The 25962-nt window shown below is 50.4% G+C and overlaps 2 protein-coding genes and 2 long non-coding RNA genes across 10 annotated transcripts in view; 3 read left to right on the forward strand and 1 right to left on the reverse strand.

The window, feature by feature from the left end:
* The window catches only part of LOC122391673 (3'-5' RNA helicase YTHDC2-like), a 40675-nt gene that overhangs the window by 8929 nt on the left and 5784 nt on the right, over positions 1 to 25962 (reverse strand). For all 3 annotated transcript variants that reach the window (XM_043385813.1, XM_043385814.1, XM_043385812.1), the window contains 7 exons: positions 25401 to 25597; positions 4236 to 4402; positions 3588 to 3682; positions 2942 to 3106; positions 2146 to 2366; positions 1020 to 1166; positions 485 to 666 (listed from right to left, as the gene is read on the reverse strand). In XM_043385813.1, the coding sequence (XP_043241748.1) occupies positions 485 to 666; positions 1020 to 1166; positions 2146 to 2366; positions 2942 to 3106; positions 3588 to 3682; positions 4236 to 4402; positions 25401 to 25597 (1174 nt within the window). The remainder of the gene's footprint in view (positions 1 to 484; positions 667 to 1019; positions 1167 to 2145; positions 2367 to 2941; positions 3107 to 3587; positions 3683 to 4235; positions 4403 to 25400; positions 25598 to 25962) is intronic.
* LOC122391677 lies at positions 11179 to 17324 on the forward strand. 5 transcript variants are annotated; one of them, XR_006258396.1, is made up of 4 exons: positions 11179 to 11794; positions 13115 to 13510; positions 14760 to 16457; positions 16831 to 17324. It is a non-coding gene; the product is annotated as an uncharacterized LOC122391677 (long non-coding RNA). The 5 variants fall into 5 exon arrangements; XR_006258397.1 differs by lacking the exon at positions 16831 to 17324 and having other exon boundaries at positions 13118 to 13510; positions 14760 to 15301; XR_006258399.1 differs by lacking the exon at positions 16831 to 17324 and having other exon boundaries at positions 11179 to 11783; positions 14760 to 15301.
* On the forward strand, positions 21325 to 21929 carry LOC122391678. The gene is made up of 2 exons (XR_006258400.1): positions 21325 to 21416; positions 21605 to 21929. It is a non-coding gene; the product is annotated as an uncharacterized LOC122391678 (long non-coding RNA).
* LOC122391674 (glycine-rich RNA-binding protein 7-like) lies at positions 23084 to 24703 on the forward strand. Its single transcript, XM_043385815.1, has 2 exons — positions 23084 to 23192; positions 24248 to 24703. The coding sequence occupies exons 1-2, from the start codon at positions 23175 to 23177 to the stop codon at positions 24500 to 24502; spliced, it is 273 nt and encodes a 90-aa protein (XP_043241750.1). The 5' UTR covers positions 23084 to 23174; the 3' UTR covers positions 24503 to 24703.

Raw genomic sequence — 25962 nt, forward strand, 5'->3', positions numbered from 1 at the left:
GTGGGGGAAGGGCTGCAGACGGAGGGGGAGGGGAGGGAGGGTCAGAGAGCTGGGCGTCTACCGCCTCCTGGGCGGCGGCAGGGGACGAGCTACGGACAGAGGGAGAGGGGGAGAGAGGGTGTCAGAGAGCTGGGCGTGCTGGGCGTCTACCGCCTCCTGGGCGGCGGCGGGGGACGGGCTGCGGAAGGGAAAGGGGGAGACAGGGCAAGAGGTAAACGAGGAAGAGTAACTAGCGAGTGGGGAAGACTAAACATTTTCTCCAGTCAGGGTATAGCGGCCCGTACCTGATCAAAAATTCCAACGGATCTTGAACCAGCCTCCCTACGTTGTCCGACCTCATTTCACTGATACTATTACAGATACGAGCTACCTTAGCACGAATCTCACCTCCGTCAAACAGCCCTGAACCCCACCTCAGTTCCCTCTCCGTCTCTCGCTGTCCCTTTCCTCTCGACTCTCGTCCCTCCGCCCCTCCATGCCTCACCCGTAGGCGTCGATGAGCTCGACGGCCTCCGTCTGCTGAGTGCGCTGCGCCCAGTCGCGCGCCGTCCAGCCGTTGCTGGCGTGGATGGACGTGCTGGCGCCCAGACTGAGCAGCTGCTCCACGGCGTTCAGGTTGCCCCGGCCGGCGGCCACCATCAGCGGAGTCGCCGAGGTCTCCGAGTGCTGACAGACAGAGGGCAGGGTCAGTTCGGAACTAGGGGGCTGACGACAGGGTCATCATCAGCGGCGTGGCTGACGTCTCAGAGTACTGACAGGTGGACACGGCGGTCAGAGAGTGCCTGACCAGGAAATGAGCAACTGACAAAACAGCCATTATCCAGGAGCTCACCATTATTCCAAAAAGGCAACCACATGCTTAGCACAGGCTCTGACCTCATCAACCTACCCACTGAAAACAATAAAGCTACACTCCTAATAAAATTATTAAGTCCATGACATGTCACTCTCCTCTACTGATCTGATCGTCCTCAGCTGCGCCATCATCTATCCTCCCTTCTGTTCAGTCCAGCACTCACCTGATAGTCGACGGAGACGTTCTCTGTCATGATGAGGTGCAGGAGCTGCGTGAACGACTCCTCGGAGGCGGCCAGCCAGGCGGTACTGATACACCGGTCCATCAGCTCCACCAGCCACGGCTCCAGTTCGGTGCGGTCGGGGGTCGGCTGGGGAGGGGAGGTCAGATCAGGTCACAATTATAGGTCAGGTTATAACATAATTACACGCGTGTAACAGTTTTGCATAAGCAGCATATCGGGGCTCCCGCACAGTGACTGCCAAGACGACCTCACATCATCACCGCAAATTTGACAGATCATATTCTACGCACGTAACTACACCTGGTGCTCCGTGATGGATGAAGTACCACGCATAGTCTCTGTTATGTAACTGCTTCCTGGTCTAACCCTGTCCGTTCGGCACTTTCACCAGCGCCCTCTGACCACATTCCAACAATCCCTCTCTCTCCCGGTGTCCCATCTCAGTCTGCTGTCCCAGTATGGGCGACACCCCTTACCTCAGTCTGCTGTCCTAGTATGAATTACCCCTACCTCAGTCTGCTGTCCCAGTAAGGGCGACACCCCTTACCTCAGTCTGCTGTCCTAGTATGAATTACCCCTACCTCAGTCTGCTGTCCCAGTAAGGGCGACACCCCTTACCTCAGTCTGCAGCTGTCCCAGTATGAATTACCCCCTACCTCAGTCTGCTGTCCCAGTATGGGCGACACCCCTTACCTCAGTCTGAGCTGTCCCAGTATGGGTTACCCCCTACCTCCGTCTGCTGTGAGCTGTCCTAGTATGGGTTACCCCCTACCTCAGTCGCTGTCCCAGTATGGGCGACACCCCTTACCTCAGTCTGCTGTCCTAGTATGAATTACCCCTACCTCAGTCTGCTGTCCCAGTAAGGGCGACACCCCTTACCTCAGTCTGCAGCTGTCCCAGTATGAATTACCCCCTACCTCAGTCTGCTGTCCCAGTATGGGCGACACCCCTTACCTCAGTCTGCAGCTGTCCCAGTATGAATTACCCCCTACCTCAGTCTGCTGTGAGCTGTCCTAGTATGGGTTACCCCCTACCTCAGTCGCTGTCCCAGTATGGGCGACACCCCTTACCTCAGTCTGCTGTCCCAGTATGAATTACCCCCTACCTCCGTTTGTTGTCCCAGTATGGGCGCCGGGATGTGCGGCCTCTCGATGGCGGCCGCCGCGCCCGCCAGTGGCCGGTCGGCCGCGTGCTCGGTCCACGAGCTGAGCGCCTGCCGTTTGCGCAGCTCCGCCTTGGCGCGCTCCATCTCCGGCGACGTGAATTTCGTCTCCCGGAGCACGTCCTCCAGAAAGTACTCCTTCACCTCGTACATCTTGCCAGGGACTGCGGCAGTGAGGGCGGGAAGGGAGCGTGAGCAGGGCGCCGGGATATGCCGAGGAAATGTAGTCACTTTCAGCCACTACGTCAGTGCTTTCAACTCAACCTAATGCTTTCCAGATAACCTACCGTAAGGCACTTATCGACAGTCGTACCTTAATACTCTGAGCGGATGTATGTAACTAAACATAGAAACAGCGGCATTATTAGCATCGTAAAGGTGTTACGTAATCGACTAAATCTATCGACAGTAGCCAGTAGTCGGTAACCAGAAAAGCATACGTAGTAGACGGAAACACAACATTCGAAGGTTGATCTATCATCAAACACAATGCATTAAGCCCATTATGTAACAGCCGACTCAGCAATGCTGATAGGAAAAGCCTGCAGACGGGAAGAACTTCCCATGAACTTCAGCGCTGAACTCCCTTCATATGCCGCATAACGAACAGCATATCTAAGTGAGCAACCACATTCTAACATAGTAGCTGGACGGGCAGGTAGGCGGACCTAGAATGAGCAACTAACGAGCCGGCACATATATCATTAGCCGGCCGATTCTAGCTGACGGGCGCGCCTACTTTTGACGACGGGGCAGACGTGGAAGTACTTGACGAACAGCTGGGTGTCCATGGTAGCCGACATGAGGATGATCTTGAGGTTGCGGTACTTGGAGATGCTGTCCCTGAGCACGGCCATCAGGAAGTCGGCGAACCGGTCCCGCTCGTGAATTTCGTCCACGATCACTGAGGGTAGAGATACAGGCAGTCACACACACACACCGAACTCACAGAGACAAAGGCAATTCGTCATAGGTTATACCCCTAACGGACACTGCAGTTTCTAGTGAGCCTCCTACGCAGGTTCAAAGACACGTCTCACGGTCATAGTGCGTACGCAGGCCCTGAGTAATGAATTAGGCAGAACTGTCACAAAACCACAAGGATTAGCAGGAGATCCAGCATGCGCCGGGCGTCCCCAGTCAATCACTGATTGTTCCTACCAGTTTGCAGCATGTAACCTTGATAAAACCGCATTCCCAGATCATCAAATCAGCCGCATCCCCGCGGAGACTCGGATTAGCGTCTCTGGCCGGCTCGGAGCGACCACAGGCGAGAGCTGCGGCCGCTCCGGCGGAGACCGAGTCTGGTGAGTCGCGCCCACGCGGTGTGGCCGGCCTGACTCGGGGCGCGCGCGGGCGGAGTCACGGTGAGTCAGTGGTTTTACCATGAGTGACCGTGGCCAGGGCGCCGTCGCCGCCCATCAGGGTCCGCAGCAGCACCCCGCTCGTGCAGAACGTCAGCAGCGTCTTGGGCGATACCCTGACCAAGGATACCACGCAACAGTCACACATACTTATGTAATACGGCAAATACGTGAGAGTCAGGCACGGAATACTGCATACAATAAAAGGAAAAGAAGGCGCGTGTATGAACATATCAGCGGCCTTCAATCTATCTACCTCTTGGATCTATCTACTGGTCTTTCTTTTGCACGACAATGGCCGAATAAAACATATCAGCACTACCATCACACTAATTGCCAGTCCCGCAGCTCTGTTTGTAGAGCGCTGGACTCCTGGTGATTAGGCGGAAGTAGCCCCAGCCAGCTGAAGTCACTGGAGTAGGACCCACAGTGCCCGGCTCTAACTGTCACACTAAGTTGGCATCCTGATTCTCCCGTTACCCGGCATTGCCCGATCGGACAGTAGGAGTCGGGGTCCGCACAACAACTTCTGCTCCCGCCCAGCCAATCCGTCCAAACATTTTAACTAAATCCATAAAACTACGCACCACCACCCTTAGCCCCTGCTCTGTCCCGCAGTCCCCACACCCCTCCCCCACTCCGTTCGTCTGGCGGCGGCCGGTGTCGCACCTGCTCTCCAGCCGTATCTGGTACCCGACCGTCTGTCCGACGGTCTCGTCCCTCTCGGCGGCCACCCGCTCCGCCACGGTGAGCGCCGATATACGCCGCGGCTGGGTGCAGAGGATGCGCAGCGGCCGGCCCGCCGCGTGGTACTGGTCCAGCAGGAACTGAGGCACCTTAAACAGACACAGGGAGGGGAAGCGGTCAGTGGTCATACGCACTACACAGGGCGTGTTAGTGAACACATCGGAACATCGGTCAGCGGTCATACAGGACACGGTGCGCCGCCAGGGAATACAGGGAACACCGGTCAGGGAGCACACCACGGAGCACCACCGGTCAGCGAGCACACCATGGAGCACCACCGGTCAGCGAGCACACCATGGAGCACCACCGGTCAGCGAACACACTACGGAGCACCACCGGTCAGCGAGCACAGCACGGAGCACCACCGGTCAGCGAGCACACCATGGAGCACCACCGGTCAGCGAACACACTATGGAGCACTACCGGTCAGCGAGCACACCATGGAGCACCACCGGTTAGCGAGCACACCATGGAGCATCACCGGTCAGCGAGCACACCATGGAGCACCACCGGTCAGCGAGCACACCATGGAGCACCACCGGGCAGCGAGCACACCACAGAGCACCACCGGTCAGCGGTAAAACAGAACGCTGATCAGCGGCCAGAAAGAACACAGACAGAACAACGATTACTGATTAGTGAACACGCACGGAGCATCGGCCAGGGGTCACACAAGGAACATCAGTCATTTTACAGCTTAACTGTTGGACACAAAAACATTACGGTAGGACGAGCAGTGAACAGTAGGGCAATTATATCAGCCGACTATTACGATGCATATTGCATAAGCATCATTTCCCCCTTTTTAATGCCGGCGTCCATTAAAACTTATTTATTTATTTATTGCACTTCATCAGATCGTTCCGCTAAAATAGGGCTATTCTCCGATCATCGTCATGACAATATGCATAGGTATGAAAAAACACATACACACACCAGATAAATTGACAGGTACAATGACGGCATAGCAGTGATAAAGTACACTATCACGGCATAGACCTACCCGACTGCGTTACTCTGGCGCAGTAAGTCCTTCAACGCAATAAAACCAGCAATGACGTCAAATCCAATTATTTTTGTAACTCAGATAAAATAATATTTGTCAAATGAAGCAGCGAGGAAAATATTCTGCAACATTTTGCGTTCTACAGGCTATAAAATTTACCTTAAATGTGAAAAGCAGTTAAAAGAAGCTTGTGAATGCAGGCAAGCCAACAAAGTAACGTCAACATCTCCGCAAAGCAAAAACCAGGCAGGAGCTTCAAGGAAATCCCAGAGTATTGTGGCCAGTTTCACCCTTCCAACCGAGACCGCCAGAAAGTTCCAGTCACGAGATATACGAGATACATGCGGCCGCTGGCGATCGTGCAAAGTAAGAGATTATGCTACAAGTAGCTGATGTGATTCCGTTGCTGGCGATCGCTGGTTCGTTCAACGTAGTTATTTATTATATAGCCCGAGAAGCGCTGCACCAGAGGTCGAGAGAGGAAGCCCCACTTCCAGGTCACATGGCGAGAAGTTGCAAATGGCGTTTAATCCCTTCAAACTGACCATGGTTCTAATTATAATCGCTACCGTCTCATTCGACTCAAGTGACCGGCCACTCCTTTGCCCTAATATTACAACATGGCCTACATATGCAGGTTAACATATAAGTTGCCTGACTTTTGCCGAACACCAAACAGGTATTTGGTTTAATTGCTTTTATCTGCAATCAAGACAAATTCGATAAAGATTGGCTTCCCGGAGATTTTCGCGAGCTAACGTCGTGGCCAGCGGTACGAGACAGTCATTGGTTTACAGCTTTACGAAGAAACCGAACTAGCCAACGACCATGGCAGGTGACAAAATGTTTAATTACATTGCCAAATATCTGTCTAATGTGCCGTCGCGGCATTTTATTACGTCGAAGCGATTAGGGCTCAGCAAAACACGAGGGGCCCGGCATCGTCGCTCCTTTCCCTGACGAGCTCGTCAAATATGTATGTCCGATGCACCCAACATTCAATGGCCTTCAGAGTACAATGAGTTTGAGGTCATGGAAAGAATAGAATTAATCCTGCTATGAAGACTGTCCTAATATTGCTTCATTGTTTATGACTTAACCCTCGCCGGCCGAGGGGGGGGGGGCGGGTGCGGCCCCCCCATAGTTTTTTCGCGATAGCTCCGAACACGCTGGCGATAGAGAGCTGAAACTTGGCATACCTGACCTTTGATCCAAGCCGCATCTTTTGACACCAACCGCATTTTTGGGTCAGGTCAGGTCACTGACCTATGACGTCATAAGTGAACCTCTGCACGGTCTTCAGATGTCGCAACTTCGCAACGCCCTCACTGCCAGAGGAGATGTCACAGGGAAATGAAACTTGCAGGATCTAGTATCCATTATGAGTCTCACAATTTGTATATCTCGGATTTTTCCTAAAGGTCATATGAGGTCAGGTCATTTTCGTGACCTCACCATTATAAGTCAATGGGGAAAAATGAAAACTGCTATTCTGGCGCCGGGAACGATCTCCAACTATCTCAAGCACACAGAATCGTGATTTGATGCACTCCTTGCAAGGTTAGATGCGTCACTTTTGCAATGTTGACCTTGCGTGACGTCATTTATGACGTCATCAAGATCAAGGTCATATTAGTTTTTCGTCAATAACTCTTGATAAAATTGAGCTAGCGAGTCGAGAAGGCCACCAAGGGACTCAGGAAGACCTGCCGAATCGAATGATATGCGACATGACCCCTTTCGACGAACTTCGTGACCTGGGGGTGCTGACCTGACCTTGACCTGAGGTCAACACCCCAAGTTGACCTGACCCGGACAAAAAGTATATCATTCGACGCGCCTGAGCGAGGCAAACACGATGCTGCCAAAATCGCGGCTCTGCGGCCGTTTTTTGCGAAGTTGTTCACCAAAAACTGAACCGTACCCTGGGGCACTTGACCTGACCTCAGAGGTCACCGGTTGACCTAGGACCTTAAAATCGGGTACCAATCTCTGCGTCTCGTAACGGCGCACATGCTCGTTTTTTCCGCGACGCGCTAGCTCCACCAGGGGCGAAACGGCGAGGGGGGTCGTACCCGCCCCCCCCCCCTCGGCCGGCGCGTATGTAGAAAACCAATAGGTCCGGCGAGGGTTAAAAGAAGGGCGAGGCCAGCCAGAAGTCCACAGTTCTGGTAATGTCATTGCCATACATGACATGATCCTGACACTACAGAGGCGTGTCTTCGATTCCACGATAAAAGCCCATCATTCATTGGGCTAGAGGCAGTATTGTCTATGGCGCAACCTTATCTGCATTGTCTTATAAAAATAAACATCAGATCTCGCGGTCAAAATGCTCCGTGCTGCATTGTTATGAAAGATTCGCTATAGCGGGCCGACACCCGGTTGATCACCCGATAGAGTAGTGCAGCTCGACTGGCAGCTCGACTGGAGATTTATACCGGTCGAGGGAGTACATCCCTTCTGGTTTCCAGAAAACCGGCTGGTGTAGGATGTTCACTTTGGCTGATTCAGATGGCATGTGCCACTTCATGTGACACATTTCTGAGACTTGCCCCCGTTCTGCGCGTTAAATGTATTAGCGACATGTGTGAAACTCTAAAACACAAGTTCACTGTTCAGTGCGATGGTAGTAATGGTAAGAGCGTCTTGTATCTAGCTCTTGCTAGTTATGATAACCACTCAATTATAAAAAAGACATGCAATAGCGTTTACCACTGCGCGCGCCTCAAGAAAAACCCGAGGAGCAAACTGAAGTACAAGTGACTCTTGCGCAATGCGCATGTACGACGTACGCGTCATGTTCATTGTTCATGACTTTTTCTCCAGACCAGCCCCAACAGGCACTTGGGCACTGACAGTAACCATTACCGGGCTGCGTGTCGGGCCTTGAGCGGCGCACGCTGCCGGCACCTCGTCCGTCGTTCGTCACCGTGCACATTGCACACTTGCACCGTGCACAGCGCACGTTTCCGCGGTGGCTTCGCGCGCCCGCTCGGACCGGTTTCAGCCACCGTCCCGGGACACGCCATTGGACGAGACCACTCATTTTATTTGATTCACAAAGATCGATTTCAGGTTCGGAAAGCCCAAGTCTCAGCGGATTAGAGCAGCCGCATTAGAACGTAGTTCAGAGTGAGCAGGACCAGTCATCCACGCTGGAAATACCAGCGGAAAAACACTGCACCGCTGGCCCGCATTTTTTCATGACTGCAAACTGTGCATAGCGAATGTGCGTAAGAAATGTACGTCATATATTCATAATTGCATATATCTATAAACAGGCGAAAAAAACTATAGGTAAATGAGACAAACTCCAGTGACATTTAAAACGGATGAAGTACCAAACATCCGCCTTCCACGCATTTATACGTTACCAGTATAACGCCTTATGGGGCGATTAACGGAGCGAGCGAGAGGGTGGGCCTTGCACGTGCGAAATTGCGAGGGGGTACCTCCAACTGACGACTTGTGCACGGCACCCTACTAACCGGTCTCTAGCGATGTGCCAAATTTGAGCACAATCGGCTCAGCCGTTCTCGAGATCTGGAAGCGGCACCCTGCACGTGCGCACGTGCAAAATGGGTCCCAACTGACTTGTGCACGGCACCCTACTAACTGCTCCGTAACCGTGTACCAAATTTGAGCGCCATCGGTCCAGCCGTTCTCGAGATCTGGAATGGACCCCTGCACGTGCGCACGTGCAGCAGCACCCCAACTCTGGCACATGGATATGCATTGCCTAGTGGGTGCCTACCTACATGCCAACTTTCAGCGCAATCGGCCCAGTAGTTACCGAGATATTGCAACAATTACAAAAGTGACACCTCTTCGTTTTGCACGTGGCACGTGCATAAGGGGTCACCCACATGCATCAGGAATAGTCCAATACTTGGTAGAAGGAATGAAGCTACCCTACAAAAATTACCGCATGTAAATCGGTCAAGTGGTTGCTGAGATATAAGCGTCGCAGAATCGTGACCACGGCCGGCCGGCCGGCCGGCCGCTCATACTCAGAAATTTCCGTTATTCTACGTAAGACTCCGCTCGCTTCGCTCGCTCCGTAATCACATTCAACTCAGCGAGACCGTCCATTAACGCCCTGATTTTCGTTCCGAGCTCACAAAATGTGTCGAGCCACGGACCACCATTGCCGAGGGTATGTGGTGATCTATAGTGGTGGAACTCACGTTCGCTGTTTGAAGAAGCTACAGGGAAGAGCAGGATATGAGCTCACGATTGAGAAAGTAATGGGGCAGTTAACAAGCTACCTGCGTCTTCTGCAGACGGGTTAGCACAAAAACGAACAATTTTCTGAGAAGCCACAGTGACGAAATTATGTTCCGATGTTCCTTTTTAGCAATTAGACATGATATCGTGGTATGCTGCATGTGTCGGCGGATGACTTCGGGCTTTATCCGATAATAGCTCATCAAGGTCAGCGTAAGCACATAACACACGCGGACATGGTAGTAACCATTGTTTTCAAATATCATTTTCAGAGAAGTATGCGCATCTGGCTGACCTTATCCTCACTTCTGTATGGAAATATGAAATTGCCAAAATAAATTACTGTATTAAAAATCGAGATATTTCGAGCACAGCTCTTCGTCGGTCGATTGTAATTATTTACACACATAACAGGCACACAATGTCGAATTCGTCTCAAGTTCTTCAGTAATGTCGCAGTAAGAAATTTAAATACACAGATCCCGTGCAAATTGATCACCCTAGTTCCTACCTTAAAAATATATCTACACATAATTCCCCAGTTAAACTAGCAGTACATATATAGGTATCTTTCAAGAACCAATTCACACACATTTATATACATTATTTTGGAAGAAGCTGCCATGATGTAGTGTTATCGTTAATTTTGGGCCTGGCGTCTCGGATGAAGATGGATTCAGCGATTCTTCTATCCGCTTCGTCTTTGCATACACGCAGGATTTTGGCCGTCACCGAGATGTCGCGTCGATCCATCTCAGGGTGCTTATGCAGCGCATGCTCTCCTAGGGGAGTGTCCTCTTCTCTGTTAATGCCGTTCCTCCGATGCTCGTTGTAGCGGAGTCTAACTGGCCTGCTCGTTTCTCCGATGTAGGTGTCGCCGCAGTGACTGCAGGTAAGTTCATATACCACGTTTTTGGTAGTGCACTTGGACTGTAGCCCCGCCTGGCATGAATGACAGCACCTTCGTCCCGAGGGGCAGGGGGCTGGGTTCAGTCGTGTCTTGACCAGTCGTTTCTTCAGGGTGTTGTTGGTGGTCCATGCTATCTCCACTGGTAATCCAGAGTTGATTGCAACCTTCTTCACCTGAGCAGCCACCTTGTCATTAACGAAGGGCAGTCGGATATATGTGCCTTGTTTCTTCTTGTTCTGTTGTCGCTGATCTGGCCGTTCCCGTCGTTCTCTTCCTCTGTCTCTGCTTCTCTCTTCATGTTTCTTCATTTCCCTCCAACTGTACTCCTTGATCATCTTCATCGGATATCCATTACTGACAAACAGATGACGTATCTTCTCGAGCCCTCTTTTTCTTGCCGCTGTGTCTGAGCCAAGACGGATCGCCCTAGTGATCTGTGATGTGAGCACAGCCTTCTTTGTAGACCTGGCATGTGCCGAGTCATACGGCAGAATGATCGGTGCCGCCATGGGCTTGAAATACAGCTCCGTGCTGTATGAGCCGTCCTGTCGCACGCTTATCAGTGTGTCCAGGATTACCAGTGGAGATAGCATGGACCACCAACAACACCCTGAAGAAACGACTGGTCAAGACACGACTGAACCCAGCCCCCTGCCCCTCGGGACGAAGGTGCTGTCATTCATGCCAGGCGGGGCTACAGTCCAAGTGCACTACCAAAAACGTGGTATATGAACTTACCTGCAGTCACTGCGGCGACACCTACATCGGAGAAACGAGCAGGCCAGTTAGACTCCGCTACAACGAGCATCGGAGGAACGGCATTAACAGAGAAGAGGACACTCCCCTAGGAGAGCATGCGCTGCATAAGCACCCTGAGATGGATCGACGCGACATCTCGGTGACGGCCAAAATCCTGCGTGTATGCAAAGACGAAGCGGATAGAAGAATCGCTGAATCCATCTTCATCCGAGACGCCAGGCCCAAAATTAACGATAACACTACATCATGGCAGCTTCTTCCAAAATAATGTATATAAATGTGTGTGAATTGGTTCTTGAAAGATACCTATATATGTACTGCTAGTTTAACTGGGGAATTATGTGTAGATATATTTTTAAGGTAGGAACTAGGGTGATCAATTTGCACGGGATCTGTGTATTTAAATTTCTTACTGCGACATTACTGAAGAACTTGAGACGAATTCGACATTGTGTGCCTGTTATGTGTGTAAATAATTACAATCGACCGACGAAGAGCTGTGCTCGAAATATCTCGATTTTTAATACAGTAATTTATTTTGGCAATTTCATATTTCCATACAGAAGTGAGGATAAGGTCAGCCAGATGCGCATACTTCTCATGATGATATTCCTCAGAACGCTTAACCACTTACGATCATTTTCAGACGTGAAACGAACGGCTTATGTAAGCGAAGCGTTACCACATGTCTGGCGTCAAACTTGATCGAATACGTAAAAAAGTACGGATGCAAGACCGACGTAGGACGGTGAAACGGGAAAACGTATCGAAGCATCGGTCACGTCATCTACTATTATATAACTTAGTTGAATATAAAATGTATTGTGATTTTTTTTGCAAGCAGAAAAAATCAATCTTATAAACCTCACGTGTCAGTTCGAACAAGTCGATGCCGTTATTCTTCATCTATCCCAGCCCTATGAGAAATGTGCGACAGTCTAATAACGCCAGCGGATAGCAAGTTAGAACAGCTCACCCCTAGCAACTCAGCCTGGCCAGGGAGACGGTGTGATGCAACACAAAATCAGTCAGCATTACGCTGCATTGTACTGGGGACGAGCTTCCTGACGAGGTTTAAAGTGGGGAATACTGGCCAGAGTTGTCCCTGGTCGATCTCTGAGAGACACGACCCACACTGCACTGGGCACGAGTGACCACGCTGCTGAATAGCATGCCGTCGAGCACTGACCGGAGAATGCCCCCAGTGCCAGGTGGCATGTAGGGGGCGGCATCCAAACGGGCTACGTCAGATGACAGTGACGGTGAGTCACCCCATAGTCAGAACATGGGAAGTCCATCCCCCAGTGGGAGAGGATCCCACGGCTGGCCGACACGACAAAAAAAAAACTCCATGACTACTTCAGATCATGGAAGATAGACGATTTGATCTAAAGCGAAAATCGGCGGCGAAGGAAAACTTTTCGGCAGCAAACGTGCGTTCTACCCGTAAAATGTCATACCGAGCCCATCGCAATTCGCAACAGCTATATGGATGTTCATAAAGTACATGAATAAGGCATAATGATCACAAATCGATGTTTGAATCGAAAGTTGGAATCGAAATCGAATTCGAAAATGGTAGGCCACACACGCTACACACCAAAAAAAAGTCACAAGAGGTTCCACTTCGCTGTTCACGTATTTGATTCACATTTTACGTAGTTAAATGCATAATATTCTGTAGAGCATTCAAACAAATCAACTCAAAAGAATGCTGACTAAACTTGACCTTCAAACGATCGCCTCCACCGTCAGCCAAAAAGTCACATAATCATGTAAGATCGCAGCACCTGGGCCAAATACCACAGGAGCTTTCGTTTGGGACATGAGCGTCTTCTCTTCTTCAATCGTCTTCCGCCAAAGACCGACCTCTGAGTCACCTTCATCGCTTTTCAGCAGACGTGCTAATGGCGCAATAAGAAACGGAGGCAGCAAAGGTCGGACTTAGACGCCGCATCAGCAGTGACACCAATGTCCCTGCCTATCGAACGAACATCAGTCACCCAGGCCGTGACCTCACCCAACACGGACGAAGCGCCGGTCACTGCGCGTCCATCCAGCGCTCCCACCGCCGTCTGGCGCCCCAGTGCGGCGTCATCGCGATTAACTGGCCGATGACGCCGGCCGGTGGCTGACGGGGCACCGGCGGGGAACCACGCACGGCGCGAGGGCGGTACGGTTCAGAGTATAAAACCCCTCCGCCGACCGGGCACAGGCAGAACAGGGACAGCAGCCGAGCACAACACTCACAGTCCGCCTACCCACACCGACAACATGAACTTCAAGCTGGTGGTAAGTGACGGGCGGCCAGAGGAGGCTCAGATAACTCTAGCTAAAAATTCAAAGTCATTTCGAAAGCTTAACTTTTAGGTAACATAAGTCTGATTTTTAAAGACTTTTTGTATTGCTTTTCGTTCTTACTTTGGTAGCAGTGCATGCAGATGTGAACTGGAAGGAAATAATTATTTTTTCAACTAGGTATAGCTCAGGAATTAAAGTAAAGAAAGTTCGGACACAGGAGTTTATGAGCATAAGGAGTAACGCTCATACTACGATGCGTTTTGTGGCGACAATGCTCCTTCATTCAGACACCTGTCCTACCCTACTGACTAGTGTTGTCAATCGGAACTTGAATCTTCGGAATTCCGATTTTGTCCAATGTCCAATTCGGAATTTGGTTGGACAATGACAGCAGACTTTGGACAACATTGGACAATCACTTGCTACACCTCAGATTTTTATAAAGTAATCGTGTTTATCATTGATTGGCGAATATAAGGCACAACTTTCGATATGATTAACATTTTTGAGCTGGTAATAGTACATTAAAAGCAAGACAAATAGCAATGTTGAGTGTAAAGTATTGCGTAGATTTCGGTCATCTTTGGACAAATGGCTGGCTTGGACATTTTTGGACGGACAGTCGACGTAAGTATTGGACATTGGACAGACTTTGGACATACATTTTCTGAAACTGACACCACTACTACTGACCCCTCAGCTGCGCTGTCCCTGTCCGGAGTCCACAGCCCTAACGGAAAGACCCCTCATCTGTCCCTGTTGACAGTCCCCACAGGACTGACACCTGCACTGCTCCTCAGCCCCTGTCGATAGTCCTCGCCTGCCCCTGTTCACAGCCCCCTCTCAGACTGACCCTTGCGCTGTCCCTGTCTACAGCCCGACAGGGTCACAGCCCTACCGCTTGTCGACAGCCTCCACTGAACTCACCCCTGCACTGTTCCTCAGTCCTCAGTCCATCACCTGTCCCTGTCGACACCCCCTCTCAGGCTAAGCCCTCCACCTCTCCCCGCCCGCAGCCTCTCCCAGACTGACCCTCCACCTATCCCCGCCTCTCGGACTGACCCTCCACCTGTCTTCGCCCACAGACCCTCTCGGACTGACACCTGTCTCCCCGCCCACACCCCCTCTCCCAGACTGACCCTCCACCTGTCCCCGTCCACAGCCCCTCTCCGACTGACCCTCCACCTGTCCCCGCCTGCAGCCCCTCTCGGACTGACCCTCCACCTGTCCCCGCCCGCAGCTTCTGCTCCTGGTGGTTCTGGTCGGCGTCGCCGCCGGGTTCGGGTTCGGCCGCAGGGGCGGCGGATACTACGGTGGCTCCCGCGGCGGCTACTACGGCGGATCCCGCGGGTTCGGCCGCGGAGGATACTACGGTCGCGGCCGCGGCGGCGGATACGGCTACGGCAGAAGGCACTACGGCTAGTCTCCCCGACCCGACCTACCGAGCTTTGACCGCGCCGCTGGTATCCGGCGGTGGCGGCGGTGCCCCCTCGCCCTGGGGCGGCAGGGAGACGGCAGTCGCCGGACCGAGGGTGTCCGGTCCGTCAGACTCTGACCGCGCCCGGCCCACCGGTCGGTGAAGTGCCGTGTCCCTGTGTTCGTCCAGTACCCCCTCAGTGAGAGGTCCCGACCTCCGGCCGCCTGAGGCCGTCCGCCTCGCACCTCGGCTGAGATGGATCCCCGTCCTCCGAACACTGATATGCTTTGATGCTTATTAATGTTGACGGAGAACTTTGTTCAACGCGACTGTCCTTTGCGATAGAAATATACGTATAATGCAAACATATTTTTGCCTGTATCCAGTATTGTAGTTAATATTGAATCTAGGGTACTTTAGGAAACAGCCGCATTACGAACACCGCAATTATTATCCCGTGCCCTGCTGGGGGGGGGGGGGGGGTCCCAAAAATCTTAAGAACGGCGGCGTGGAGCGCCACCGTTTTTGGCACACCTTATCAAACATCAATTCTACACATGTGAAAATTTCAGACCAAGGTCATTCAAGGTCAGGTCACCAGGTCACTTGAAGTGACCTCACCTCATAAATAGTTCCAATGTCTGCCATAGCTACACCGAAAGACCGATCGCTTTGAAACTTTCAGCGATTGCTAAGAGCAGTATGTACAAAATGTATATCTCAGAATTTTGATATCGATGACCGAAGGTCAGGTCAATTTTGCAACCTCCCCATTATTGGTAAGTCAATAGGAGAAAACTGAAATGCGCCGCTTTTGGATGAAAACCATTATAAACACTCCCAAGCACTGAAATACAAGTAACTTATACATACTGACCTTGAAAATGGTGTCCGTGACCCCTGTTTATGCCCCTGAGGTCATCTCAGGTCACGAATGGTATCTAACAGTTGTTCGCAAATAACTTTTGATAGATGCATGCTAGAGCAATGAATACGCCTTAAATGTGTTCAGCTTGACGATACGGATCGACTGCTATGTAACATGACCTTTTCCGGTCAGGTCATGACCTTGACCTGAGGTCAAATTTTCAAGTTGACCTTTCAAGGTCAAATTATAGTTCATTCGAAGCGTATCGACGAGAAGAACACAATGCTGGCAAAAGTACCTAATGTCGTAGCTCTTTTGAGTCAAAATTATTGCCGAAAAAACGTTCGTAAAAACGGCTATTTTTGGAGATTTTGCCCTCTGGACCTACCGCGCCTTCAAACAGGTTAGACAGTGCCTAAGCTATCCTAATGAGCGCGACGACTCTGCAAAAAAAAACGTCAGGAACTAAGTAAAGCGACGTCACTGTTCCATAGCCCTTGCAAACGCAGGAATGACAGCGAGGAAGGCCATTTCGTCGGGCGGAGCACCGTATAAAACCCGTCTGCGAGCCGGGCAACAGCAGAAAGGACACAGCAGTCGAGCAACCCACTCACCCTACGCTCACTGACGACAACATGAACTTCAGGCTGGCGGTAAGTGGTCAGGGGCGGTAAGGTTAGTAGGAAGAGGGTTCGTAGCGCGCATAACTTTAAGCTGTCTGCATCAGAATTAAATAACGCAGAACGCTTACAGCAGTGACTTCTTTCTATTGCAAACCATCAGTTCTAAGACAACTGTTTCTCATTTTCCCCATACTGACAGCATTGAACTAAGCTAAGCATCCGTAAATTTCAGGTTTGTAAAGTGCAAATGGATCTTAAGACATGACCATTGAAATATGCTAGAAGCTTCAGCCATTAACTAACTCGAATCCATGAGCCAGCTACACCAGCTACACAGCTACCACCACTGAGCAGCCCCGCCACCAAGGCTCCCTCGCTCAGACACCCGTGCCACTGTCCACAGCTCGTGCTGCTGGTGGCTCTCGTCGGAGTCGCCGTCGGAACCGGATCATACGGACGCAGGACCGGCGGCGGATACTACCGTGGAAACGTCGGTGGTGGCGGATACTACCGTGGAAACAGCCGCGGATACTACCCCGGGAACAGCGGATACTCCCGTGGAATCGGCGGCGGATACCAGGGCGGTCGCCGCATTGGATACAGCCATGGACAGAGGAGCTACGTCGGCTAGTCCCCCGACCGCTGCCGACCCCACCTACCGACCTACCGAGCTCTGACCGCGCCGCTGGTATCCGGCGGTGCGGCAGGGAAGGGGTGGCCGCCGTGCCCCCTCGCCCTCGGGCGGCACTCACGTGAGACTCACCGCAGCTGATATGGATCCCCGGTCTCTGACAACTGATCAGTGCCGAATGGTCGGCGCTTATTGCTGTTAGAGAAGAACTGTGCTGGATGTGACTGTGCTTGGAAATACAAATATACGTCTTATGTACCAGAAAATGTCTTTTACACACTGGTGAATGGTTCAACAGCAACCACTACGGAGCAGAAACGGACACTGTTTTCTACCCTCGACATCTCGTAAAATAATGCAGATATGAGACTTTCAGATGTCACTTCCCATGTCATTTCCACAAATGCCGATGCCTTCTACATGCCTTCTACACACAACTCGGAGTCGGTGGTTGTGATAACTCGAACGGAAATGACGTAAAAGTCGCGCCCTGTTTTGTCATTTTTGGCCGCAAAAAGGTCTGATGGAAGAGCTGTGACGCCAGCAGTTCAGATGAAAAATTGCAGAAAAAGGTGCAGACATGATCGTGCTAGCAAACTGTTACCAAATTCTAGGGATTGCGGCCAACCCATATAAAAAATAGTTCCTTAAAGGGACCCTCCCACCTTAACATTAGTTTTGAGTTGAGATAGCCAAGTTTGCGGCCAGGCTCAGAAACCACCATTTATCCTGGTCGCAACCCCCGCAGCTTTATGGTGTTCAAGAAATTTCTTCCCTTTACTTGCAAGGTGGGACCAGCGTGGTCCCTATCTCTTAACCATTACGGGAGTCTGATGACGTCATCAGGCTTTCGAACGTCCGTTAAATGTTTGACTAAAACGTTTTGTAGCACGCGGTGGTATATGCTGCTTTGCGCGCAACAAATGCCGCACTTTCAAATAAAGTCGCTAGGAACAGCGGAGATCCCAAAAAGTAAACAAAAGTAAAAGTCTAATATCTTGAAAACCGGTGAATATTTTTCGATGAAATTTGGTAGATATTCGTTTTTGCTCTTTCTGAACCGAGCGACATCACTTTCATGCCAATTCATTAACTTTTTTGAAGGTGGGAGGGTCCCTTTAAACTCTTAAAATATTCATGACAAATGATAAAAATAGAAACATGTGGGTAGGACGATACTTTGTTTACTTTCGCAATGGTGGCCGGGGGGGGGGGGGGTGGCCACACCCTTCAGTTGTTTGTGTGTAAAGAAAACCGCAACACGCAGCGTCGCGAAACTTGGTATAACATATGCATCAATTTCATATCGTCTGTACAATTTCTACCCCCAGGTTATCTAAGGTCAGGTCACCAGGTCAAGTTAAAAACCCATGCCTCTAAAAAAGCGATCCTGTCATTCCTTTGTTATAGGTCATCGCCTAGAAGTCTGCAACTCAGTGAATTACACCATTTACACAACAGTACCTACCAAGTACCAACTATTTGTATGTGTCAAATTTTATATATCTGTGAACTGGGTTAGGTCAGACTTGTAACCTCACCATTATGCATATGGAAGGAAATGTGAAAAATACAAATACCTCTTGCTTTGAACAAACACGTCAAAACAACAGGAGATTTATAGAACTATGAACATTTTACCCATATGCAAAGGACAGGATGCAGCTGATGGTCAGCGGTCACTCAAAACGTCATGATCATATTTCATAAAGCACCAACAATAATTCCTCGACAATAACTTTCGGTTCAGACAAGGCATATCAGTGAAACCTGTCCTTTATTTTATTTATTTACCTCTAAGTGGCCATTCGCTATATATGACCCGAGTCGAAGAGGCCATTCCTGACAATGAGTCAATTAAAGATGGCGATGAAGTGGGTAAAAGAGCATTATGCAACGACATAAAAAGCGATGTGTAATGTTAATGTGGTTGGAATGTATTCAGTACAATAATACGGATAAATACGGATCCGAAACGTTATTCTTTTGTCAGGTCATGACACAGAATTGGTCAAATTTCAATGTTGACCTTTTGAGGTTAAATTATGGTAGTAGCATAATCTTGAAATTATGGTTGATTCGACACGTCTCAAAGAGATAAATGCGCTGATGGTTAGCTAAATACCACAGGTTGATTGAGTTTAAATTTAACTTGCAAAGCAATGTTGGCAAAATCCGTCTATTTTGGCTATCGTGGGCCAAACTGTTGAGCTGAGGTTAAGTCTGTGAGAATGCTAATGTAAGAGCTTTCAAAGAGCTACCGAATGCGTTTTCCATCAACACAGTAGCTCTTTCGGTTCACGAGTTGCACTGGTCTGTGAAATAAGGTCAGTCATGAAAATTTGACAGCAAACCTCTGTCATGGATGTTCAAAAGTGAGCTCTGCAGCGTTGTCCTGAGCAAAAAAAAAACGACCTGTAGGCTGTATACTTCTGAAAGAGCCTATACAGAGCTATTGGTTGCTTTTATGCGCGTCTTTATAGTTTTCTTAGTATCTGAGATATCCGGGTGAGGTCAAAAGGACCCCCGCAACCATAGCAAAGTTGGCTGGGACCCACAGGCCACACCTCGGCGCGGGTTAAAAAAAAAAACTGATCATCACTTCTATCCTGACTACTACCAAGCCTTCCCAAATAGGTTACCTGACTACTACCAAGCTTGCTCAAACAGGTTAGGCAGTGCCTAAGCTATCCTAATGAGCGCGACGACTCTGCAAAAAAAAACGGCAGGAACTAAGTAAAGCGACGTCACTGTTCCATAACCCTTGCAAACGCAGGAATGACAGCGAGGAAGGTCATTTCGGCGGGCGGAGCACCGTATAAAACCCGTCTGCGAGCCGGGCAACAGCAGAAAGGACACGGCGGTCGAGCAACGCACTCACCCCACGCTCACTGACGACAACATGAACTTCAGGCTGGCGGTAAGTGGTCAGGGGCGGTAAGGTTAGTGGGAAGAGGGCCATAATACCACGCAGAACTTTCGCTGTCTGCATCAGAATTAAATAACGCTTACGGCAATGACTTCTTTCTATTGCAAAACATCAGTTCTAAGATCACTGTTTCTCATTTTCCCCATACTGACAGCATTGAACTAAACTAAGTATCTGTAAATTTTAAAAGGTTTATAAAGTGCAAATGGATCTAAAGACATGATTATTGAAATATACTGAAAGCTGCAGTCATGCAAATCCATGACCGAGTTACCTCAGCTACAGCCACCAATACTGAGCAGCCCCGCCACCAAGGCTCCCTCGCTCAGACACCCGTGCCACTGTCCACAGCTCGTGCTGCTGGTGGCTCTCGTCGGAGTCGCCGTCGGAACCGGATCATACGGACGCAGGACCGGCGGCGGATACTACCGTGGAAACGTCGGTGGTGGCGGATACTACCGTGGAAACAGCCGCGGATACTACCCCGGGAACAGCGGATACTCCCGTGGAATCGGCGGCGGATACCAGGGCGGTCGCCGCATTGGATACAGCCATGGACAGAGGAGCTACGTCGGCTAGTCTCCCGACCGCTGCCGACCCGACCTACCGACCTACCGAGCTCTGACCGCCCCGCTGGTATCCGGCGGTGCGGCAGGGAGGGGTGGCCGCCGTGCCCCTCGCCCTGGAGCGGCACACACGTGAGACTCACCGCAGCTGATATGGATCCCCGGTCTCTGACAACTGATCAGTGCCGAATGGTCGGCGCTTGTTGATGTTAGAGAAGAACTGTGTTGGATGTGACTGTGCTTGGAAATACAAATATACGTCTTATATGCATAAACTATGTTCTATTTCAATCACAACCTAGTGAATGGTTCAACAGCGCTTAGTATGGAGTAGAAACGGTAGCTGTTTTCTCCCTTCGACATCTCGTAAAATAATGTAGATATGAGCCAGATTTGAAACTTTCATGTAACAGTTTGCACATCATTTTGACAAATGTTGAACACAAATGATTTTCAAAAGAGCTGAGATCCGCCATGCTTTAATCTCCGTTACATTTTCTTGGCTAGCGCCATGAAAAGATGTTGGCACCCAGCTGCAAACAAGCGAAGAACAACAACGAAAGAAAAGTTGAACCACCGAGATAGTTCCATGGAATCGCGAGCGAGGCCGTGTTTTGCTCGAGGAGCTATATAAGCCCGCCTGCCGACCCAGTGTCACAGGAGAGAGGCAGTAGCGTCCGAGGAGAGCACTCCGCCCACGTCCCCCGGCATCAACATGCACTTCAAGCTGGTGGTGAGTGGGCCGAGCAGAGGGATCAGAGCACGTGGAAATCAGAGGTCATTGTCCTACAGAAAATAGCATGAGTCATGATATTGCGCTTTGTTGAATAGTGTCTTCATAGTTATTTGACTTCAAACAAAACGTATGCTCGGTTCCTGAAGCAAACCCATGTATCTCCAAAAGACATTTAATTGTAAACCCTGTTTGATTAAAAAATATTTGTTCATGATGGGCCTGAAAGGGCGCAAAATAGCTAAAAGAACAATCGTCGTCCATCGTGATGTTATATCGCCCCTCTCAGCCTGGCCTCACCGCCGTCCCTCTCCACAGCTGGTGCTTTTAGTGGTTCTGGTCGGGGTGGCCGCCGGCTCCGGAGGATTCTTCGGACGCAGGCGCGGCGGCGGATACTACAGCGGCTTCCAGCACGGAGGCGGCGGATACTACCCCGGAAACAGCCGCGGATACTACCATGGAAACGTCGGCGGATACTACAGCCACTCCGGCGGATTCGCTGGACACGGAGGTGTATACCACCGTTGAAAGCTGACGCCCTGCTCACCATAACATCCATCGAAAAAGGCGATCTGTTTGACAGGATTGTTCCAGGTCATAACTACTACGAATCTACTACATAATATAAAATACCGGAAAGCTACGAACGAGTGTTCCTACCTAAGTACTACGAATACGAAATAATCCACAGACACGAAATAATCCACAGACTGCTTGTTCTAGGAACTTAGTCATTACGCTTGCACACTGCAGTTACTAATTGTGGCAGCGGATTAGCCGACAGAAGCAGGAGCGTTTTTAGCACACATCCACTGGAGGACGCTATCGTTCCTTTGTTAGCTTCGTGCAGATGTGTCCGAGTACCGTTAGCCCGATCAATGACATCTGGACAGAAAGTCAAAGTGCAGATGTGTGCGAACACCGTTCGCCCAATCAACGACATTTGGACAGAGTGAGACGTTAACGGCTGTTTATAACACGAATGTCCCGTGCGTCTGTGACCTCGAGGACAATTCACCAAAAATTTGTCACTATTCATTCTGCTCGTAACGGCCCAAGCTCTTTTCTTTACCTCTTCAAACAGGCTCAAGGGCGTTACTTCGTTTAAGCACGATAGTCGGAGCAAGGCGCCAGAGTAAGGACTAACGTGAACAATTGTCACGCATTTGTTTAGGTAAGCCGCATGACACAAAACCATCGAACGATAAAAGGTGCATAACCAGCGAGGTTTACATACTTTTACGCAACCAGCATGCGGGACTGAAGGACCATGAACAAGAGTCCTGTGATGACACCCATTATGAGTCCATAAAGCCGATCGACTCAATAGCCATTATAGGTCAGCATTCATATGGATAACTACATTTGAACGAACAACCACAATCACTCTGCTCAAATGATGGAACAGGGGAGCGAAGACAGAGTAAAAACATTAGCGACTGAGGGTACTCGGAGTGTCTTCTCAGGCAGTATCGTTACCTTCACCGCCATATTTGCTAACGATAGGAAATGTAATCGACCCAATAACTATTTTGGGACATAAACTGCAAAAGTACGAAAAAATACATCGCGGATTACAATATGCACGACCTTATTTTGCGATTGGTTATATTTCTGCAAAGTTATCGCTTTAACAATGAGGTTGCATTGCAAACAAACGAAGAAAAAACAAAGCGAAAACTTTACACCTCTTGCAAGCGCCGAGATGACGGCGAGGAAGGTCATCTCGGCCGGCACAGTCCCCGCAAATAAGCCGGCACAGTACCGTATAAAAGCCGGCACAGTCCCCACAAATAAGCCGGCACAGTAGCGTATAAAAGCCGCCCGGGAGCCGGGGATCGGCAGAGATCAGGCAGCAGTCGAGCGGACCACTCACAACACTGACAACATGAACTTCAAACTGGTGGTGAGTGACCGGCGAGCAGGAAGCTCAGGTGGGCCAGCACCTGGCTTATCAACCACCTGCTCCGAAATACTATCTACAGCTTCCAATAAATTTGTGTTAGAAACAAAAAGGAATAGACTGAAATGCATTCTGAACCGATACCATACCGTTGTAGTTCAGTGTTTTGAGATGAAGCATTCATAAATACTGGCTCAGCTTGAAATGTTATGTTAAGGTTTAATGCTTATTTCAGCAGAGTGCGCATTCAATCTACTCGAAAGCTTGAGCAGAGCCTTTGCGCGTTCAAATCGCAGTCTCGCTCCTCTATTGGAGTATAGTCGACTACAGAATGATGTTCCACTCCTCAGAAGCTATCAGTTGACCGCAGCACTAAGTTGTGCCGTTTATCACGCACTTAAGCGTGTCGATTGTGAGCATTGGGACAAAGCTATAATTTGTGAACTCAGTCCGTGTGATGCGGCACAGCCTACCACTCCAGGCAAATAATTGCCTATGAAAAGTGGAACATCATTCTGTAATCGACTATACATGGCATATGTTTCGCTCCCAACACTCAGCGCTTCAAGCTACGATTTGGGAACGAAAAATATGTCATGTATTCCCATGGGAGGAGCGTGAAGCAATTTGCACGCAAAAAAAAAAAAAACTGTGTTTCATCCTTAAGACAGAGTCCTCGGGTTCTGGCGGCCTCAGAAGGCTCAAACAACAATCAAGTCATGACTACTGAACCAAGAATTTGTAACCATATCTACAGCCACCTTACACCCCCTCTCAACCCGACCTCTCCGCCGTCCCCGTCCACAGCTGGTACTTGGTTGGTCACTATTACACCCCCTCACTGACCCCACCGCCGTCCCCGTCCACAGCTCGTGCTGCTGGTGGTCACTATTACATCCCCTCACTGACCCCACCGCCGTCCCCGTCCACAGCTGGTGCTGCTGGTGGTCACTATTACATCCCCTCACTGACCCCACCGCCGTCCCCGTCCACAGCTGGTGCTGCTGGTGGTCACTATTACATCCCCTCACTGACCCCACCGCCGGCCCCGTCCACAGCTGGTACTGCTGGTGGCTCTGGTCGGAGTCGCCGTCGGATCCGGCTCGTACTACGGAGGCAGAAGATCCTTCAGCCGTTTCCCGAGCAGACGTGGCGGTGGATACTACCGCGGAAACAGCGGCGGCGGATACTATTCTGGGAACAGCGGATACTACCACGGAAACAGAGGCGGTGGTGGCGGATACTACCGCGGCAACCGCGGCGGCGGCGGATACTACCGCGGAAACCGTGGCGGTAGCAGTTTCTACGGCTAACACAGCGGTGATGGATATGATTTCGGACGCAGAGTCTACGGATAGAACCTTTGTCGTTACTACGGACGCCCTCGTGGACAGGGTCCTTGCTACAGATACGCCCATACTGGGTCCCGTGGAACCATTATGTATGACTGATCAAACGTATTGCTGTACCGTTCATACCCATCGGTGTGTAATATAATACAAGCTTTGGGAATATTTCTTTAACGAGCTGCTTGCTTGACAAAGGTACGCTCGGAACTGCTAATGGTTGCAGGGTATTATTAGATAGAATGGATATTTTTTCGCTCAAAAACCATCCGCGATTCAGCCATAGCCTGTAGCCTTTTGCCGACATCTTGCAGGTAGGTCAGAGCACCGTTATCCCAGCCTATTCTTTACAGCTGGATGTCTGTGGTTCAAACGATGACATATTCTACCTAACCAAGATAAACTGAAACTGGAGAGCTGAAAAGAAACTGGAGTCGACTCATGTAATTCCAAGGTTAATTCATTAATCAAAGTGCTTTGCTTATCAAAGTGCAAGTGTTCTTCTGAAAACATTTTATTGGTTAGCGCACTGTGTATGTCAAAATGCAGTGGTAAGTTTAATTGTTCGTAGCCATTATAAAGGGGAATATAAAGGATGCCCTCTATAAAAGAAAGCCAGAAAGGTTATTTGTGAAAGGTACGGGGTGACCTTTCACAACTAGAATAACTTCTCTGTTTGACGGTATCTCAAGAATCACATATTTACGATTATGCTGATCAAACCGAACCTGCAAAATACCAGATTCCCTCATCATGGTCTGAGGAATGGCTGATATGATCACTCTCACGGCCGGCGCCGCTCAGAGTTAATCAGCAGTCGCTCAGCGGTTTGGCGGCGGCTGGGCGGCGACCGCCGTCGGCTCACCTGGGTGGTTTTTCCGGAGCCGGTGTCGCCCACCAGCAGCGTGACCTGGTTGTGGCCGACCGTGCGCAGGATGTCGTCTTTGAGCGGCCAGATGGGCAGCTGCTGGCCGGCCCGGCTCAGGTCGCCGGTGCCGCGCGCTCCCGGCACCTGGGGGATGCCGCTGTTCAGTCGGCCCGTCGCCCGGTTCACATCCCGAACTGGAGGCACAGCGAGGCAGGCGGAATCACAGCAGAGGTCACGGCGCAGAGGTCACGGCGCAGAGGTCACGACGTACTGCGCAGCGGTCGTAGCGCACAGTTCGTGGCCCAATTAAGGCCATGGCGCAGAGGACACAGGGCAGACTAGGTCCTATCACGGATATCACGGCATAAATATGATATTGCCAATGCGGCACAAACGACAAGCTAAGCCCATGATCGCCCCAGCGTCGGAAGAAAGGGCACCAGACGGCAGCGCTGGTCGTGCGCTGGGGCTTTCTTTCGTTGGGTTAGCGGATGTCTGGCTTAGACTCAGCATCAATTATTATAGAGGCGATGATTTCACTCGCTGGATTTTGTCTACC

Source organism: Amphibalanus amphitrite, unplaced genomic scaffold, assembly GCF_019059575.1.
Source record: "Amphibalanus amphitrite isolate SeventyFive unplaced genomic scaffold, NRLGWU_Aamphi_draft 000449F_arrow, whole genome shotgun sequence".
Lineage (NCBI taxonomy): Eukaryota > Metazoa > Arthropoda > Thecostraca > Balanomorpha > Balanidae > Amphibalanus > Amphibalanus amphitrite.